General features: G+C 44.0%; 1 protein-coding gene across 2 annotated transcripts in view; it reads right to left on the reverse strand.

The window, feature by feature from the left end:
- Nucleotides 1-19898, reverse strand: part of CFAP43 (cilia and flagella associated protein 43) — a 922989-nt gene that overhangs the window by 571396 nt on the left and 331695 nt on the right. For both annotated transcript variants that reach the window (XM_086922745.1, XM_086922746.1), the window contains one exon: nucleotides 12328-12458. In XM_086922745.1, coding sequence (XP_086778871.1) covers nucleotides 12328-12458 — 131 coding nt within the window. The remainder of the gene's footprint in view (nucleotides 1-12327; nucleotides 12459-19898) is intronic.

Genomic DNA, 19898 nt, shown 5'->3' on the forward strand with positions numbered 1-19898 from the left:
AATTGCCTTATAACTTAAAAATACTTGCTTGTAGTACCCAAAAGGGTTAATCTGCGCACCATAATGTCTAATCCTGACAAATTTCATGTGAATTTGTTCAGCTGTTTCCACACTACGTTCAATGCAAAAGTCTATGGGAAATGCATTGGTGGAAAAATGCGTTTTGGGCCTCCCTTTTATCTTTGCACCTCCTTGACCAATCACAGCAAGACTTTGCATCATCTGCCAATGTAGAAGGAAGAATCGGTCTGCAAAGTTCTGTAGAGATTTGTCAAATGGGTGTAAAGTTAATTTTGATTAAATATCCAAGAAATTCCCATCTCTGGTAACCCTAACTATAACTACAAAGTGGCTCAAGCTATGTTGGACAGGGGACCACTCCGATTTCCACTCTACCCTTCCCATCATGGAAAATATATGTGGATTTGTGTATCTGGGAACTTTCATCTAAGGAGGTTAGGAGAAAATAAACAAAACCAGCTTTGCTAGGTGCATTTTTATATGGTTAGTTTTACATGTAAAACTTGTCTGGTCATTAGCGTATTCAAGGTTGTGGGATGTTAATACGATTCTTTGTTTAAGTCATGACCCTCTAATAAGTAATTTTCCAGGAAACAGAAGCCAGCAAAACTAGCTACTCTATTGTGTTTAATCTCCTGCAGGAGAGTCTCGGATGTGAGAGCTCTAGATTTTTAAATGGTAGGATTATTTACTCTCTAGATGGAGTAACTTTCACTATCTCTAGACAAGCAAAATGTAATTCAAGAACTGGATCATATCAAGCATTTTCAAGTGCTCCAAAGTTATGCGTGGTTCGAGCATTGAAGGCCTATGACAGAAGACTTACGCCCTCAGGGTGAAAGACAAATACTCACTGCTCTCACTAAACCTCACCTCCCCTACCATTGATAAATGGGTGTGATGGGCCATGTAGGAAGCGGGGGTCAACATCTCCCAGTGTGGAGCTCACTCCATGAGGCTTCGAAAGTTTTCCCATGGGAGATCGTATGGAGGACATTCTCAATGCAGAGGATCAGTCCTTAGATTCTACCTTCAAAAGGTATTACTTCAAACCAGTTACAAATCTGGCATCTCTCGTAGTGGAGAAGCTTTAAACTAACCTAATCCTCACCTTCGGTCCTAATATAAAATGAAATCTTTTCCAGCTATCGTAACGGAAAGTTTCAATTTTATAAAGTACTCAGAGGCGAGGATTAGCCCACTCTTCTGAATTGGTTAATGAACCCACCCAATATGATATGAAATTACAATACTGAAGTGTCTAATTGATGATATTGTACAGTTATGAAGAACTGCTTCACAATTTCTTGTCTTGATACACAGCTTGCATATTGTGTTTCTAGCATTGTTTCATGACCTTGAGCTGATGTAGTTTAGATAACAAAATTCTTAAGTCTCTAATTTGTCTTCTCAGGGATAGATTCAAATAAACAGGAGTGATCCCGAGAGAGAACGGCTGTGTTTGTTAAAAGAAAGAGGACAATAAAGCGTCTACCAGGGATGTTGAAAGGACATGCACTGTTCTGACTGGATGAACTGTTTCTTTCTTTTTCACAGGGACTCATGGGAAATGTAGTTAAATGTGGATGCATGAGGTTTGATGGCTGCTGTGTATTAAAGTGGAGAAAGTAAAGCCTAATCCTCACCCAGTGTCCTTAATAGAACTGAAACATTCCGTAACGATTACAAGGAAACTTTTAGATATACATACTCTGTGACTCAGATTCAAGGTGCTTTCAATGTTGAAAAATGAAAACTTAGTCCACCACTCTGGTGGCAAACTACAGGAGTATTGGGAAGGTATATTTATTGAAAGTAATACCTTCGTAGAGATCAGACTGATTGTGTCCACCAAAATAATTAATTTGGGTTATTCAACCTATGGTACAATGGAAAAAGAAGGCATTGTCTTACCTGCAATAAAAACAGCTAGATTATGCATTGCTAAACATTGGTTAAAGTTGAATCCCTACAATTTCGCTATTTGGAAGAAAGATTTTTTTTTTTATTAATGATTGTGGCTTGTCAGAATCTGGGACCCAGTCAAGCATTGGGTGGATTGTATATAAAGCCTCCCAACGAGACCAGCTGTCTAAAATTATATTTAAGATACCACGTCTTTGTTTTTATGATGTATGTCTTCTGACTTGACCTTTTCTATTATTGTTTTACTGCTATCCCTATTAAAAAAAGTTTCAAAAAATAAAACAAAAAAACAGATAATTAACACACCCCTCCCCAAAAATAACATGAGTATAATGTTGTGCAATAGGTCATGCATATTTCACATCATTTTTGTTTTTACCCTGCTTATGTTTTATAAGTAATTTTAACTTACAGTAGAATTGTTAGATCATAAAATGCTTAGCAGGATTCCATGGAACTGGATGTGTGCCACCGCTGTATGCATAGCAGTAACAATGTGCCTGGCGCGACTTAAGAAATGTATCAACAATACATTGAGTGGATATCTTTTGCGACATCTGTACACTACGACATACTTTGCGAACAATTATCATAGAACTGACAACCAGGTGTAATTCACTTAATAGGTGTAATTTGAATACAAAAATTATCATATTATAGTTAGGAAAAGTTATGCAATTATGCTCACTCTCAATAATTACACAATTTTTACTTGAACACTCTACTATTCCTTTAAAGGGACGTTTTTGCATTTACCAGATGTGAATTCAATTATCAATGTTTTTGTACTTAGTGAGGACTATCAAGAAATAGTCTTGAAGCATGACTGCAGTTGTTATACAGATCAATGAACTAGAATCAAATGGACTATATATATCTAAAAATGGGATTAGAATGTAAAACAATTTATAAGAAAAATAAACTATGATCCAAAAAATAAGCCAGAATCAAACGCAACATAATTTTGAAAGAAATCAGGGAAGCACTATAGAGAATCTGATCACCACAGGAGACGTCTGGAAAAAGGTAGCTCAGCGGTTTTAAGGTGAAGTCCCTCATTATTACGCCTTTTTCCATCAACTCTAGCACACCTCATGTAAAAGCATGAAGACATGAGTTGCCACCCAGAGATGTGGCGCACATTCAGGGCAATATGGAGATAAGGAGGAAGATGTACGCATTGAAGAAACCCCAATGGCCTAGACAAACTTTGCTTCATGTATCTGATATGTAGCAGAGGCCTACCTCCAAGCAACAGTGCAGCACTTTATAGAGCACATTACTGTAGCAAGAGAATTACAAACCAGTGGTGCTGCAAACTGATCAGTACTGTATATACAGTGTCCAGTTCAGATCTGATTACAGAAAACTGGGTGCGCTAGGGAAGGGAAACAGGTGGATTGGGGAAGGACTGTGAGAACTTGTGTTTGGGTAAAGGCTATACTACTATTTTTTGCATGGCACTGTGCACACTGACATACTTTTACACAGCTGCCTATTGTACTAACGCGTATTTATAGTGTGATGTTAGTATTTACATGGTTACATAAGAATGAGACATGTTTTTCTGATTGCCAGCAGAGCACGGCTGTGAGGGATTTCCATCAATTTGTTTCAAATTACTTGTGCAGCAGCATAATATATAATAAGTACCAATGCCCATTGAGATGCTTGCCTAGATGCTCAGACTCATTATGTTGATGTACACATTTTTTTGGGTAGTAGATATCCCATTCAATTGGGGCGGAGCTAGCTCGCGACCAAGATGGCCGCTTGAGCCGAGTGCTCCGACAGTCCGCCGCACTATCCAACAAGTATCCTGCAGCTGCCATAATTTTAATCTTTTGGTAGTGTGCTGGCGAGTGTCTGAAGCCCCCACGCAGTCCCCCGCGGAAAGAACGAGCCCCCTACCTGCTCCTGGAGCCGAGATCGACGGCTGGTGCGAGGCCGACTGCGCTCCCGATTGAGGTGCGGGGCCTGAATCTGCCCGGAGGCTCCCTTCCTCCCATGATCTGAGGAGCTGGTGGCAGATCGCTGCTGCGACTACGCTACAGAAGCAAGTAAGAACATGCTCCTGCCCACCTCGACGCTGGCGTCCTGAATGAGGCGCTGTGTGGATTGAACGCCGCTCGCCCCATGGTGGTGAGAGGGTCGACGCCTGAAGCTAGCGTGAGTGAGGCATGAGCGGAGACCCCCGGAGCCTGGAAGAGGAGGGCCTGCGCCTTTGGTGAATGGCGGTGAGTCGCTGCCGTGCCCGCCTGAAGAGCCCAGTGGAGGGGGGCGCTCCTGCAAACTCCCCGGACCCGGGACGCCTGCTCTGAGAGAGGGGCTGGCGGCCCAGGCACTGTGGGCTGCTTCTACGCGGACGGACATGCCGCTTGATACACCCCACGTAGGTTGGTCTGAGAGACGGGGACGGGAAAGCTTACTCCCCGGAGACGCCTGTTCACCGAGAACACTGAGGCCCACACAAGATCTACTGGTGGAGCATTGATTGGGCTCCAGGCTGTGTTGCCGCTACTGGAGGTGGGTCACTGGGGCTGACCCTGCCTGTGCACGCTGCGGGCTGGTTGTTGCCTGGAGGGGGCCGCGGTCTCGAGCCTGCTTGCACGGCCTGGACCAACTGCGGCCTGGACTGGGCCTGAATACTGCCACGGACGTTTAGCCTGAGGTGGAGGCGTGGCTTCACGAGCTGAACTGGACTCTGTTTAGGAAGAACAGGGGCACGCTGTGGGAGCCCTGGGATATCACCCTATTGTGCCACTGCCTCATGTGGACTCACAATACTTCCTGAAGCTGGGGCATGTGCCGAGCCGCACAGAGGGACACACTGGGGCCTACTGTGTACCCTCACCCTGCCGAAGAAACACGAGGGCTACCTACTGGGGGCTTAGGGTGGGGGTTGGGGATTGCGCACTTACTGGCTCCCCCCCACCCCCCCGAGAACACTAGCGAAGTGTGACGATTCAGGAGGCGAGTTGGCGGTGAGGTTGGTGACCATAGTCAAGATCCAGGATGGGCCGTAGGCTTTGAGACTGCCTGTGAGCCTCGGTGCAGTGTGGTCGCGGGGGAGGGGGGGGTCGCTGCGACCACATTCATTGCGGGCCCGGCCCGCGGTACAGGCACTGTCGGAGCTTTGGGGAGCTGCCATTCTGAGAGACATCCATCTAGCCGCAGGATACTCTCCGTGCCCCTGGGAGAAAGGGGCGTGTGGACAGGACACAGTCAAAACTATCGTTCGACTCGAGGAAGTCCAAGACTGGGATACCCACTCCTGAAGATGGTTTGGGTGACAAAGAACAAGACGCGGACGACCCTGGCCATAATATCTGCGGCCTCTTGGTCAACATGGAAAAGGACCTACAGGGCGGGATAACTTCTTTGGGCACCAAGATGGACGCTCTTACATATAGAATGGACCGCATGGCCGAACGATCAGACAAACATGCTGAAAGACTGGACATGTCAGAGCGAAGGCTAACAGAGGCAGAGGAGGCCCAAACCACTCTGGACACAGAGCATAAGCACCTGGGTAAGGTACTCCAGATATTGCAGGACAAGACGGAAGACATGGAGGCTCGCTCCAGGCGCTGTAACCTCCGCATTACGGGCCTGCCGGGAAATACTTTTGAAAACACTTCGGGCGATACCTCCTTTTCCGAAATGTTTGTAGTGGAGAGTACTCACCGCTCCCTCGGCCCGAGACCGAAGCCGTGGGCCCCCCCAGACCAATAATAGCGAAATTACTAAATTATAGGGATCAAGATATGGCCCTCTGCCTGGCCCTTGAGAAGCAGCCGCTGAGGTTCGAGAGGTCGACAATCTCGCTGTTCCCGGACTTCAAGCACGGTTGCAAGAGGCAAGACATTTGTTTGCCCCCATGAAACGACAGTTACGCGATCTTGGAGCGGATTACGCTATGCTGTACCCTGCTAAGTTTAGAGTTAACCGGCAGGGACGTTCGTTAATTTTCACTGACCCTAAGGCACTAAAAAAAGCGCTGAAGGGCTGGGCGAAGGAGCAGCGCACCTCCCCGGAAAGACAACTCTTGGCTGAAGCGGCGGGAGGGTCGCTGAATGAGCAGGACTGAACGCTACTTCCGGACTTCGACTGCTGAGTATCCCTAGTTGTTGTGGGAGAGTGGGGGGCTTCCTCCTGGTGGGTCTGGGGTTCAGGGGAGTGTGTTCTTGTGCACTTGTGCCTGGTCTTTTGGGCCCCCCCCGGGCAGCTGACAGATTGTTGTACCAGCACTATTTATTTATTTTTTACATTTGTAGAGCGCTCTGTTACCCGGAGGTGTCCTGGCGCTAGCATAATTGAACCAGTGTAAGTGGGTAGCTGAGAGATTAATGAGTAAAGAGCCAGGTCTTGAGCTCTTTCCTAAAAGCCATCAGGTCGGAAGATTGTCTAAGGTAGAGTGGCAGTTTGTTCCACGCCTCTGCCGCCCGAGGGAGAAGCTCCTGCCTCCCCAGCGTGCTCTTTTAACTCTGGGGACCATAACCAGTGCCAGTTCCCCAGATCTCAGGGTTCTTGCTGGTTTATGCCAACGGAAGAGCAGTTTCATGTATCTAGGACCCATGTCATGTAGGGCCTTGAAGACCATGCATAGTGCTTTAAAAGCAATTCTCTTGCGAATTGGCAACAAGTGAAGGTTCACCAAGTCCTGAGCTACCGATGCAAATTTGGGGGTGTCGGTGATCAGGCGGGCAGCTGCGTTTTGCAGTAACTGGAGTTTATTAAGAACGCTCTGCTGGGCGTTTAACATCAGGCTGTTACAATAGTCCAAGCGTGAAAGGACTAGACCAGTAACAACAGTTTTCCTGTGCTCCTTCTCCAGATACGGAAGAACTTTCCTGATAGTTTTGAGGATGTAGTGCATAGAGGAGGATAGTGCATTAATCTGGGGTTTGAAGGACAAAGAGTCGTCCACCAGTATACCCAGATTTTTGACTTTTTCCACCGGGGAGGGGAGAGGTCCCATTTCATCTGGCCACCATCTCGGGGACCAGAAGTTGTCCCTGGCACCAAAGAGCAGCACTTCTTAGTGGAATTGAGTTTTAGACAGTTTTGAGCCATCCAGCAGCCCACCTCATGCATGCAACCTCTAAACCTGTCTGTTGTACTGTCTGTGTTGCCGGGTAGTAGTGACACCACTATCTGTGTGTCATCGGCATATGCTGTAAGGTAAAAACCGAACGATCGAATCACCGGGGCAAGGGTCGCAACATAAACATTAAAAAGGGTGGGACTAAGTGAGGACCCCTGGGGAACTCCACAGGGCAACACAAACGGACGAGATTCAAAGTCTCCCAGGGCCACCGACTGAGTTCTGTTGGAGAGGAAGGCCTGTAATATCTTTAGTGCCTTTCCCTGAATTCCACAGGCCCTCAACCGGTCCACCAACAACTTGTGGTGGACCGTGTCAAAGGCCGCGGATAGATCCAACAGAATCAGGGCCGCTCTGCCTCCTGCGTCCATCACCTTTCTGATGTCTTCCACTGATTTGATCAGGGCGGATTCCGTGCTATGTTCCGCATGAAAGCCGTGTTGGGAAGGGTCAAGGTGTTCACCTGTCTTTAAAAAGGTACTTCATTGTGCATTTAAGTTGCCTTCCATGATTTTGGCGGGGAGGGGAAGTCATGCAATCGGCCGATAGTTATTCATCTCGGTGATGTCTAGGTTGTTTTTTTTTTAGCAGGGGCAGGATGGAGGCTCACTTCCATCTGGCGGGATATTCCCCTTTGTCCAACATCTGATTGAAGAGGAGGGTGAGTCCAGTTGCAATGATGTCAGGAGCTAATTTAGCTATTGCCGTAGGACATGGATCGTATGGGGAGCCCGATTTTATCTTCAATAGACGGCTCACCACTTCCTTTTCGGTGATGGGCTGGAAATGTAGAAGTTTTTCCAGAGTGCTGTCTGATTCCGGACCATCCCTCGGAGGGGGTGTCCTGACCAGACTGTCTAGGAAAAAAAAATGTTTTCTACTTTTTCTCGAAAGAAAGAGGCAAGATTTTCACAGAGTGGAAGACTGGGGGGAATTTCTATGGTTTTAGGGTTTGCCAGGGATGAAACAGTTTGGAATAATTCTTTTGGGGTATTGCTGGCTTCTTTGATCTGTTTTGTGAGGAAAGCCCTTTTTGCCTGCAAGATTCTTTCTTTGTAGACTCTTTGCTCCGAGTTAAGAAATTGCTTGACTGTTTCACTATAGTTCATTCGCCAGATTCTCTTCAGTTTTTTACACCGCACTTTGTGCTCCCTGATTTGTTCCGAAAACCAGGGGGCGGCAGGAGTTGCCCAAGTGGAGTAAGTGATTTTGGGAGGAGCCAGGAGTAGGCAGGCACGTTCTAGCCAGATTGTATAGGCCGTGGCTGCTTCCTCCACATTGTCAGCAAGGGATGTCAGGGAATTTTTTAATCCAGCGTTTCGCCTTTAATATTGTTCCATTTTCTGACCAGTCTGGGGGCGTTTCTAGTACTGGGTGGTTTCATGGGGGTGGTTAGAGAAACCATAAAATAGACAGCTGAGTGATCGGACCAGGGGACCGGCAGTACCGATGATACTTTCAAACTGGGAGGATTAGACAAAATCCCGTCTAGGGTGTGTCCTGCCTTGTGTGTCGGACCTGACACCCGTTGAATCAAATCAACCCCCAGCAATAGGTCGATCAAATCACGGGTGTCTGTGTCTGAATCACATTCAAGATGATAGTTAAAATCACCCAGAAGAGTGAATTCTTGGGCAGATTCTACAGCTTCGAGTACCCTACTCAGTGCTAATACAAATGGGGCTTTAGTACCTGGGGGTCTGTATACAAGACAACCACTAAGGGATTGATGATCGGAAAGGGTGAAGTTAAAAAGAAGTGACTCCTCGAGACCAATGGGGCCGGATTGAAAGGACCCTCTGATAGCTTTATGATAAATAATGGCTAGACCACCCCCTTTCCTCTTGTCCCGATTTTGGGTGTAACACACATAGTCCGGCGGGGTGGCCTTGACTATGTTAGGACCTGACGCTGCGTCAGTCCATGACTCGGTGACAAATGCTATCTTTATGCCCGCGTCCTGAATTACCTCTGCTACCTCCGTGCTATGTTTGACTAATGACCTCGCGTTGAGGAGAAGGCAATTGACCGCTGGATCATCCTTCCTAATAGGTCCGCCTTGTGGTTCCCTTGGGGCGCGATGGGTTGCCAGAGTAGTTTGGGCAGGGCTTGTAGGCAGTTAGCAAAATGGGATGTATTGAGTCGGGCCTTGACCCCTGGTTCCCTTACTATGCATCCCATTGCCGAGGACTTGCTATTTAAGGCCCAGAGCGCCTCTCTGTCATAAATGTATCTGAAAGTATGATTGGAATCAAAAAGAACAGGGGGTACTACACGGGGAGACGAGGGCCTACTGCCACATATAGCCGGGCCCTCCTTTGAGCCCCTATTATATTGTCTGTGTTTGGGGCCTCCATCCGGGACGTGAGTGAGAGCGGTGGTCGTCTGGTTCGGCATAGTAGTACAGATGTAGGCTGTGTCAGTGATAACTTTGATGTTTGGACGCAACCCATGACATTGCTGCGGGGGGCCCGGCTCGGCTTAGCACTATTACACTCCAGTGCAGCTGAGTGGATCCCGGTTTGGCGGATTGCGGAGTATGCCCCCACTTGGTCGTTAATACCATTCTATTTTGCGAGCTACATCCACCTCGGAGTGAATCACACCTGGGATGTGTTTTATTGGTTGGGGCAGGGTGGGGGGGTTGTTGGCAGGGAGGGAGGGATGGGATTGCAGCCAAGTTGGGGTCAGGCAGGCTTGGGTGGGCATGGAAGGGCTTGTTTTGTAGAGCTGTTATTTGTTTATTGCTATTGATCTCCTTTGCAGGTTACTGTATTGCAGGGTTCCGACTGCATTGCTTGACTAATCATGCTTCTATTCCTGCACAAGTAGGGGGGGAGTTTCTGGTTGGGGGGCTTCTTGAAGGTCTTGAACGTTATGTTGAGTTGCGTTGCACAGCTTTGACATGGTGCGGTCAGACTACACGCCGTCCGACTGATCCGCTACAACATACCTTTTTGCGACTAACATGCCTATGACTGATTCTGAAGGCACTCCTGACTCACTGGTATTGCTCACCTGGAACGTACGCGGTCTCAATGACCATCGCAAGGTCCGCAAGATCTTAAGCTATCTCTACAGACACAAAGTAGACATTGCCCTCTTGCAAGAGACACACCTACACCCGGACAGTCCCATGTTACGCTCCAAGGGCCTGGTGGGCAACATTCACTCTGCAGGCTTTACTTCACACGCTAGGAGGGTCATGACATGGGTGAACTCGAGGTCACTGGTAACCTTGACACCTGTGGAAACGGATCTGGAGGGTAGATGCACCCTCTCCAGATGCCACGGGAAAGGGTTGGAACTTGTTATCCTAAATGTCTAAGGCCCTAACTACGACCATCCAGACTTTTACATTAACCTGGTGGCGATCATGCAGCCATATGCCCGGGATAACGCACTGTGGGGTTGGGATTTCAATTTTACAAGACAACCCGCTATGGACAGGTCGGATGGCCCAGACAGAATACCTTCGGCCTCGGCGAGGGTGGTTGAGTCAACACTTTTGAGATATGACATGGACGACGTCTGGTGACACGAATATCCACGACAGGGTGATTTCACGTACTACCCTGCACAATACAATATCCACACTAGAGTAGGTTATTGGTTTGCCTCCTGACACTTACTTAAGCAGGCCCGTGCAAAAAAAAAAAAAAAGATATCCCATTCAATCCAAACATTTAAGCTGCCCCATGGCAGCAGAGCCTACTACAAGTAGAGGCAGAGAGCCATTTTGTAAATCCAGGAGTGTTCTTTGGGTATAAATGCTCTTAAATTTATACCTAGTGCAACATTACGGATATTATAACAGGAATTCCTCAACATGAGTAAAATTACCAATCTCTAATTGGCATATAGAAAGCAATTGAAACAGGTTCCAGCTTCATGAAAGCTCCCCTTCTCTCCTCTTTTCCCCCTGAATCCACAAATTCAATTAAAACATTATTCCTAATTAACCTGTTCCATTTCCCAATTGCTCCTCAAGTACTCTTCAATATGCTTCAAAACCTTTCCTAAGGCCCCTGGCCCTAATCGGATGAATCCATATCTTACTACATGTTCCACTGTTCAATGGTCGAATTATTTCTAAGTTTAATCGCTACCTCAGTCATTACATCACCAACTATGCAAAGGTTGCTCCTTTCTGAGCATAATTTAAGTGGGAGAAATTAAAACATATAACCCTTGCAACTGTTTACCTACAATATAGCATATATATTTGCTAAAACATATCAGAAGTACTTTCAAAAATATTCTTTTTGTGAACATTATAAAAAGAACATTTACAATTCTTTTTACAATTATTTCATCCAAATCACTCTAAATTTCCACCCCCCATAATCAATCCCATAGCTCATAAGGGAAGATCCAAACCAGCGAAGAACTTTTGTCCCCGCAACTGCTATGCAGCCTTCCATAAATGAGACTCTTAAAGGTAGATCTCTCCAGTTGACAAATCTCACTCCTAAATAATACTCATCACAATATATTTGTACACCGACTTTATGGTACATCCATATTCATTATACTTTTCCGAAATTTAAGCTACCACCTTAATGGTGACAACATCAAAGGCAACCTATCATGAAGTCGAACAGTTCAGCTGATTTTATGGGCAAATATAAAACATCAGAAGGACTTGGGTAATGTTTTTTAATGCTCAGAAGGTAATCTTCTTCATCTGCCTCCTTGCTGTAATAGTTTTACAATTCCACACAAAAGCATGGAGCTGAGAATAATGATAAGTTAACAACACAGAGTTGATGGACAGTGGTTTTCGACAGACATGTATTACTGGCCACTCCAGCTTGGTTGCACGCTTCCTGCATTCAGTCATTTGTTTTGGATGTTAAAGCTTACTTCATGTTGTTTTTAGCACCAGTAGGAGCAAGCACGCAACTCACATTTGAATAACAGAATGGAGCATTTTGATAGAAACAAAAGGTTTCGGATTCATGCCAAGTGATAACTTTAAATCACATTTCACTCACATATATGGATTATATAATGGTTCTATTATAGGAAGTGCTAGGTTCTTATAAAAGATTTGAAAATACTGTAGATATTGTTTGAGCTTTCCGATAGTTCAAAGTTAATATGATATTATCTCTGTGGTATTGCTATTTTAATTGGAGTTGAATCCAACAGGTGTCATTGGCATTGGCTACAGGATTTTCTTTAGATCAATTATAATTTTGTTAAAAATCAATTAAAAGACAGCAGTAGGAATAGATAAGAATATGAAGATAGGACTTCTAATTACTTACGTTAATTTCAAACAAACCAGAGCACCGTCATTTATGCCTGTGGTGACTATGTTATGGTCAGTCGTTGAAAAGTTCAATGAGCGGACTCCTCCATTCTGGTATGAATGGCACTGTGCTCGAGCATGGATTTCCTAAAGGAAAGCATGAGTAAATGTAACATGGAAAATTAGAGGTTTATATTTGATGTGGGACAGTTTTAATTTTAACATTTCAGTATTTGATCTTCAGTATAGTTTGTTTTCCCTGTTTGGAGAAAATGTTAATTGAACATTTATCAATTTATCGAGATCAGTATCATTAATTGATAATGTTCACATACTTTGGATATAACATGTCCCTCAGGGTTAAATATCTTTTCTTTCTCGGATATCATTAATTGATAATGTTCACATACTTTGGATATAACATGTCCCTCAGGGTTAAATATCTTTTCTTTCTCGGATATATTTGTAGAGTGTATCATCACACCTTTTAGTGACTGTCAGAGACTATCAGAAAGTTCTGCAATCCAGGTAGAACTGTACCATTCTGTCATGTAACAACAAGATTAAAACTTGTCATTTTGGTTTATACATCAGTGCAATTTATAAAATTCATACAAAAGCTGAAACATTTAAACAAATGGTATTTATTAGTAAGTGTGGTGTTAAAGGACGCCATACTTGAAATCACCTGAAGAAGACAGAAACTATAAAGCATTATGTACCCAAATTGCTATTACACTAAATATCGAGCTATCAGGAGACCACCCAGCACCAAACCTGCTCCTGACGATTACTTCATATCTTTATTCTCGGTATATCCTATCATAGAGTCATCGACCCCTGGATCAATCCCACTCTCCCCCCGCCACCTATTTCTGTATCTTTGATCCACAGTCACTTTTCTGTTACACCATATTTCATCCCACTCCCGACACCCCATTCCTACCATTGCTATCATTTTATGCTCCAGTAATACTCAAATCCTCTGTAATTAATCTTCATTCATCACAGATCATTTTGACTGTCACTAACCCTTGCGCCACTGCACTACCATCACCGAAATCGAAATTGATGCTTGGACTGGAACACATGCTGACCAACCAGTACTTCCTTCTCCCAACACCTGCTCTCCACTGTTTAAGTGGAAAATCCAGTATAAGTCAATCACATCTTTTTTAGTCAATTCCATAGCAACTTTATCCACCCTGGGATATCGCTACAAATTCAATCTCTCAAGACTCGAAAGTCCTCAACATCGCAGATGGAGGATGAAGCAGAGCCCCAATTCCAAGTTTCAGGATGCAAAGTGCTGGTAGCTAAAAATCCAGCACATAGGGGGCGTGGCATGAGCTGCCACAAGATGGCCGCGTCAGGCTGAGGCTCCGTGAGTTACCCGGGACCGTTTCTTTTTTCAGAGTGGCTGCTTCTGAGCTCGGGCGGTATGAACTGATCATATCGGAGGCATGGGCACGGGGCACAGGTAGCTGTCTTTTTTTGACTAACTTGAGCTGCTTCTGTCCCTGTTTTCCCCGTGCTGCGTTCTCCACAGAAATCCTGGCAGCGCCGCCATTTTGTGTGTAACAGGATACAATAGTCATTAGAAGCATTCTTTCCCTTCCTGTATTCGGAAGAGCTCCAACCCCTCTCAATAGCCAGCTCCTAGTGTCTCTCCGACTCATTTCAGCTACTTTTTTATTTTTCTCTGCTGAACTTAAAGCCTCTCAGCTCTAATTTGGATATTAGAGATGCAAGCCCAGAAGCGCAGCTTTACAAAAGAGGTTTCTGTTCCATTTTCGTAATTTATAGGTCTATACTCTTTTTCTATAATCTGCCTGCCTTTTGAGACATTGTTATATCAGCACTTACTATTTTTCCCTCACATACATGGATCCTCCTCCCTCCTTCAGTCAGAAGAGTGCCTATGCCAATATGTCTTCCCTCCGTAAGGACCCTACTACTGCTGCCTCTAAACGTCAAAAGAAGGAGCCTAATTATCCTACTAAATCTCCAATTCCCATAACATTGGACGGCCTCATGGAGGAGAAGCTTATAAAACCTTTTGTGATTGACGCCAAAGCTACTCTTCAGAGGCTAGAGGACAAGTGGTCTAATTTAGACTCAAGGGTGTCCGTGATGGAACAAAAGGTCAGTGACACACAAGATGTGATTCCTAAGGTTGCAGCTATGTCCAAAGAAATCGCTCTCCTCAAACTAAAAACTGAGAACTTGTAAATTTGCAATAGGCGCAATAACCCTTGAATTTACGGTATTCCAGAGGGAGAGGAGGGGTCAGACCTGCTTGCCTTTCCAAAAACTCACATTCCTAAGATTGTTGGTCTCAAGGAAGAGACCACTCTTAATCTGCAACGTGCCCATCGCATTGGACCTAAGCTCAGAGGTTCCCCCTCTACATCGTCAATCAATCTTCCCAGAGGGATAATTGTTCTTTTTTTGGAGTACACTGAACTGTTAATGGTTCTATCGGCTACAAAACAAAGAAAGCAGATATTGTGGTCAGATCAAAGAGTCTATTTCTCTAAGGATGTGGCTCGAGATACTGCTACCCATTGCAAGGAGTTCCTTTCTTTTCGTCCTGCTCTTCCAAGAATGCCAGATATGGATTAGTGCACCCCTTCTTTTTTAAAGTCACTCATAAGGAAAGAACGTACTCATTTGATCATCCTGAAGTCCTACAAAAATTTATTGTTCGCCATAAAGCAGAAGAAATGGACTTTGGGAAAACGTGATCAATATTTCCCTCATTATGTTTCACTTTCCTTGACTTAATCTCCTCCAATTTACTGGCTCAGGTGATATTCATCTTATTTCATTGTTACCTGTTTCGCTTAACTGCTGGCTGCTGTTGTTTGTCTGTATTCTATGGATGATATTCTTCATTAACTTTGTGGTTTTTCTCCACAGATATCCCTGTCTAGTATGGACACCCCTCCGTGATGTTTCTCTCCTTCCTGCCCTCCCATCCGCTCCTAATGTTCACAGTTATTCCTCATGTGTAGTAAGTGTCCTTAAGTCTCCCTGTAACTTATGTTTGTCTATTATAACACTATCACTTTCAGTTTTTATATGTTATCTGTATTTCCCTAGCTGCCACTTCCTATTTTGTTCCCCTTTTCCTTGCAACACTATCTAGTGGTCTCTGTTGTTCCTTGTTGACTTGGCTGGCTTGGTTGGTCGTCTGTCTTCCCTTTGCGGCTTCGACTTCCCCATAATATCTTCTTTAGTCTGGTGATGTATTTCTTTTCTCTTGGCTAAAGTCACTTGGCTTCCTGTCAGCTTTTCTCGGTCTATCATTTACACCCCCTTCCTTTTCTTTTCTCTCACTCTCTCCTCTACTCCTGTTTTCCCTTCCCTGTTTCTCTCTCTTGGTCTATGGCTTCTTTCTTCCTCCTTTTTTTCTTCAGTTTATGACTCTTGTCTGTTCTCTTTATTTTCGTATTTCTTACTTTTACTCCTCTCATATGCCTTTTTCATACATGTTTTCACTGCACAGTTACTTATTTGTTGACTCCAAATGTTTGCATGCTGAATTCTTCACTTCTATCAATTTTAGAATACTCATGATGCTGTTTAATGCCTTTTCCCTCTTGTGATGACTAATAATGTTCACATTGTCTCCTGGAATGTAAAGGGTTTACGTAACCCTGTCAAGAAGCAAAGGGTACTTACCCATCTTTCTAGATTACTGTGTAAAATTTTGATCTTACAAGAGACATATCTTAATGACAATGATATTAACTTCCTTAAAACATGGGTTGGCCATGTGTATTGTTCCCCAGCTAAGGGTAGGAAAATGGAGTGGTGATATTGTTTCATAAATCCCTTTCCCTCACTATACAGAGGGAGGAGAAGGATACAGATGGCCGATGGCTTCTTCTTCATACAGGTATAAATGGTTCCCCTATCTCTTTCCTCAACATTTATGGTCCCACTGGTATTGATTCACAGTTTTAGCACTCCATGTCACACATACTTCATTCACTTGCTGACTTAAACCTCATAGTTGGTTGGGATTCCAATCAAGTCATGGACCCTTTCACTGACCAAAATTTGCTTCCAGGTACATTCCAAACAAAATGCAAAAAACCTTTGCGAATATGATCCGCTCGAGAGGTCTGGTAGATGCCTGGAGGATATATAACCCTGATTGCTTGAAATTTACTTTTTATTCCCCCACACATAATTCTACTTCTAGAATTGATTACATTTTTCAAAGTCCACATCTTCTCTCAAATTTTCATCATGCTGAAATTAGATCAGTACTTATTTCCGATCAAGCGCCTGTCTTTATTAATTTAGATCTTCCTTCAATACCTTTCAAATTGCGTAGATGGTGTTTCAATAATTATCTCCTCAAAGATCCTACTTTTGTTGGGCGCTTCAAAGATTTTGTGTCAGAATTTTTACTCTTTAATGCCAATCCAGACACACCCTTTCACACCTTATGGGATGCTTTCAAAGAGACAGCCAGGGGTTTTATCATTGATTATGTGGCCGTTAAGAAGAAACAATTTCTTAGGGAATCTGCTTCCACAATATATATAGCAAACAGTTAGAACATACCTATTTTTACTCTAATGACGAGGCTACTCTTGAGAAATTGTTCCGAGCTAAATTGAATTTTCAGGTTAAACATTTATTACAAGGTTCGCAATTTCTCTCTTCTCAGGAAGTTCGGACTAAATTTAGCCTGCCTGCTTCTTCTCTTCTCAATTACGACACTTTGCGATCCCTTTTAACTCACCAGTTTTCTCTCCTCTCTGAATCCCTTGCCTCCTCATCAGACCCCCTTTTAGAACCTCTGTCTACTTCTCCTTCTCTTCGGGCCTCTCATATTTACAAATATCTTCATTTCTTTTCCCCAACCACTCTAAGAGTAAAATTGAACTTCTATGGGAATCAGATTTGCAGTGTACACTTTCTTTTCATACATCGAACTCCATTTGGGCACGGATACACCACACCTCCTGTAACTGCTAGTACCACCCAAACTCTTTATTATTTTTATCAGAGGTTGTATTTAACTCCAGTGTCCCTCTCCAAATATACTTCTGACCTGTCCCCAGACTGCTGGTCTTGCAAAAATAGCCCTAGCACATTCCTACACTCCTTTTTTTCTTGCCCCAGTATTACCTTGTTTGGACCAAGGTCTGTAAATCTATTTCCTCCATCTGTTTTGTCAATTTTCCATTTGACATCTACTCCATCTTTCTGAGTAGCAATTCTGTAAATTGGTTTAGTGCTCACATGATGGGCTTGTTTGTACATTTGTAAATTGCTATTGCTTTTCAGGAAATCACCTCTAACTGGAAGGATGCCACTAAGGTGTCTTTTTCTGCTTGGTGGACCTTTTCTGCTATCGTCACAGGTTGGATAGAGCAAAAAGACTGTCCAGGGTGCACTCCGTTTATAGGTCAGCCTGATATCCATCCTGTTCTTTATGGTGAACAAATCCTTGTTGTCTATTATGCTTTCTTTCCCTTGCCAACTACCCCTGATGCTGAACTGCGGTGGGGTAAAATCCAATCTGCAACCCACAGGAGAAGAAAGGCTGCCTAGCTCCCACTAGAATTATAAAAAGAGTGCCAAGAGTGAAGATTGGTGGCCTGGGTGCAGGATGAGCCAAACCCCCTAAACAATTCTAAATGTATACCCTGGTTTCTAGAGGACAAACAGCCTCCCTGGAATAGGATAATCTGTACCCAGGGACAGGGGAAGAAGGAGTATTTGATGCCAAGAAGGTGAGCAGACTCAGCGCAAAAGACCATGGTAGGAGGTTGGTGGCTCAGCTGATGAAAATATCCCTAGTAATCCAGGAGGGTGAATCCCTGATCGAGGATAATCTTTCTGCAATGGTGCCTGAGCAGGATTCCACTGAGTAAAGGGACCACTGGAAAGAGGGAGTGTCTCCTATTTAAACAATACTTCTTTTATTGAGATCAGTGCTCGAGGAGCTGAACTGTGCCTCCAAGCAGTGCACACAGTGAATGGAGATGGAGCACTTTCAATAGCGATTATATCAGTTCGTCAAGTGTGCTGAACGTCTCTCACAGAAAATAAGGGTCAGGAAAAGCTCTTCCCCAGTAGCGCAAGGTGGGGACCTAAAAAAGGAAGCCCTCTGGGGCAACAGCCACAGACTTTTCAAACCCTAGCTAAATGAGTTAGCATCCACCACTGCACATTCTGGGCTGTGCTTAGAATGAGTCCAGCTTGTCCCTGAGCAGGATTCCACTGAGGAAAGGAACCACTGGACAGGGGGAGTGTATCCCCTTCAAATGGAACCTCTTCCATTGAGATCAATGCTCATGAAGCTTAACTGTGCACCCACACAGCGCCACCGTAAATGCAGCCGGCACACTTTCACTAGTGATGATGTCAGTTTGTTATGTGTGCTGATCATTATTCACAGGAAATAAGCCTCAGGCTGCAGGAGAAGTTCTTCCCCAGCATCCTGAGGTGGGGATTTGAAATAGGAAGTCCTCTGGTGTGATAACCACAGTCTTTTCAAGCCCTAGCTAGGATAAATTAGAATCCTCCACAGCACATTCCAGCGTGACCTGGACACTCTTGGGGATAAGACACCCAATACCATGTATACTCTTTTAGCATGAGCTTCTTAAGTACATTTATCAGGATATTAATCTCGGGCTATAACCCTACATATGGTTCTGAATAAGTTGTAGATCTGCAGAAAAAACCCAATATAGAGGGTAGTACAAACATCTCCCATGCTGAACTACTTCACCTTCTTGTGGGTACTCCATCCACCAAATTAATTTTCATGGATCTGAGGGACTACATCAGTAGTCCCTCAGATCCTTTTTTTTTTTTTTTAAACAATTTTTATTGTAAACAGGCTGACAGAAAAAGAAAAGAACAATGCATATATATATCCAGGACATGGAAGATATTAAGAGAAAATTATTAAATATACAAATCAAATACATAAGAAATAAGAAGTACTGAAGGTATCATTAATAAAACACTGAAAGATCATATACATACAAATTCATAAAACAGCAGGAAAGGCAAAGGTAGCTAGTATATTTCATGATGAGTCAAATAAAGATAAGGCTTGACAAAGTCATATCAAGTCAAACAGCAGGTTCCCCATTTTCTTTCAAATTTAACCAAAGAGCATCCACCCCTTGTATTTGCTAAAGCAAGTTCCATGGAATATATTTCCATAACTAGAGCCCACCAATCCCAAACAGTAGGTGGGTCCGTAGCAATCCAGGCTCTTGCGATAGTTAGTTTAGCACAAGAAATTAGTATAGTTGCCAAGGGAGATTGAGGGGTTGGGGAGGTATTACAATCTAACAGAATTAAAGAGGCAGAAAGCATGGGCAGCCCAATCTTCTTAAGTCTACATGTATCTTGGACCTTATCCCAGAAAGTCTTAAGCTTGGGGCAAGAGAATAACATGTGTACTAGATTAGCAGCTACTTCGAGACATTTAGGGCATTTTGTACAATCTGTGAAGTCAGGATTAGGGGACCACCTGGAGATTCTTGCCGAAGTGTAATAAAGCATACAAGTTGTTCTAAACTGCTGTAGCCTAAGGCTGGA

This window comes from Lissotriton vulgaris, chromosome 5 (genome assembly GCF_964263255.1).
Source record: "Lissotriton vulgaris chromosome 5, aLisVul1.2, whole genome shotgun sequence".
Lineage (NCBI taxonomy): Eukaryota > Metazoa > Chordata > Amphibia > Caudata > Salamandridae > Lissotriton > Lissotriton vulgaris.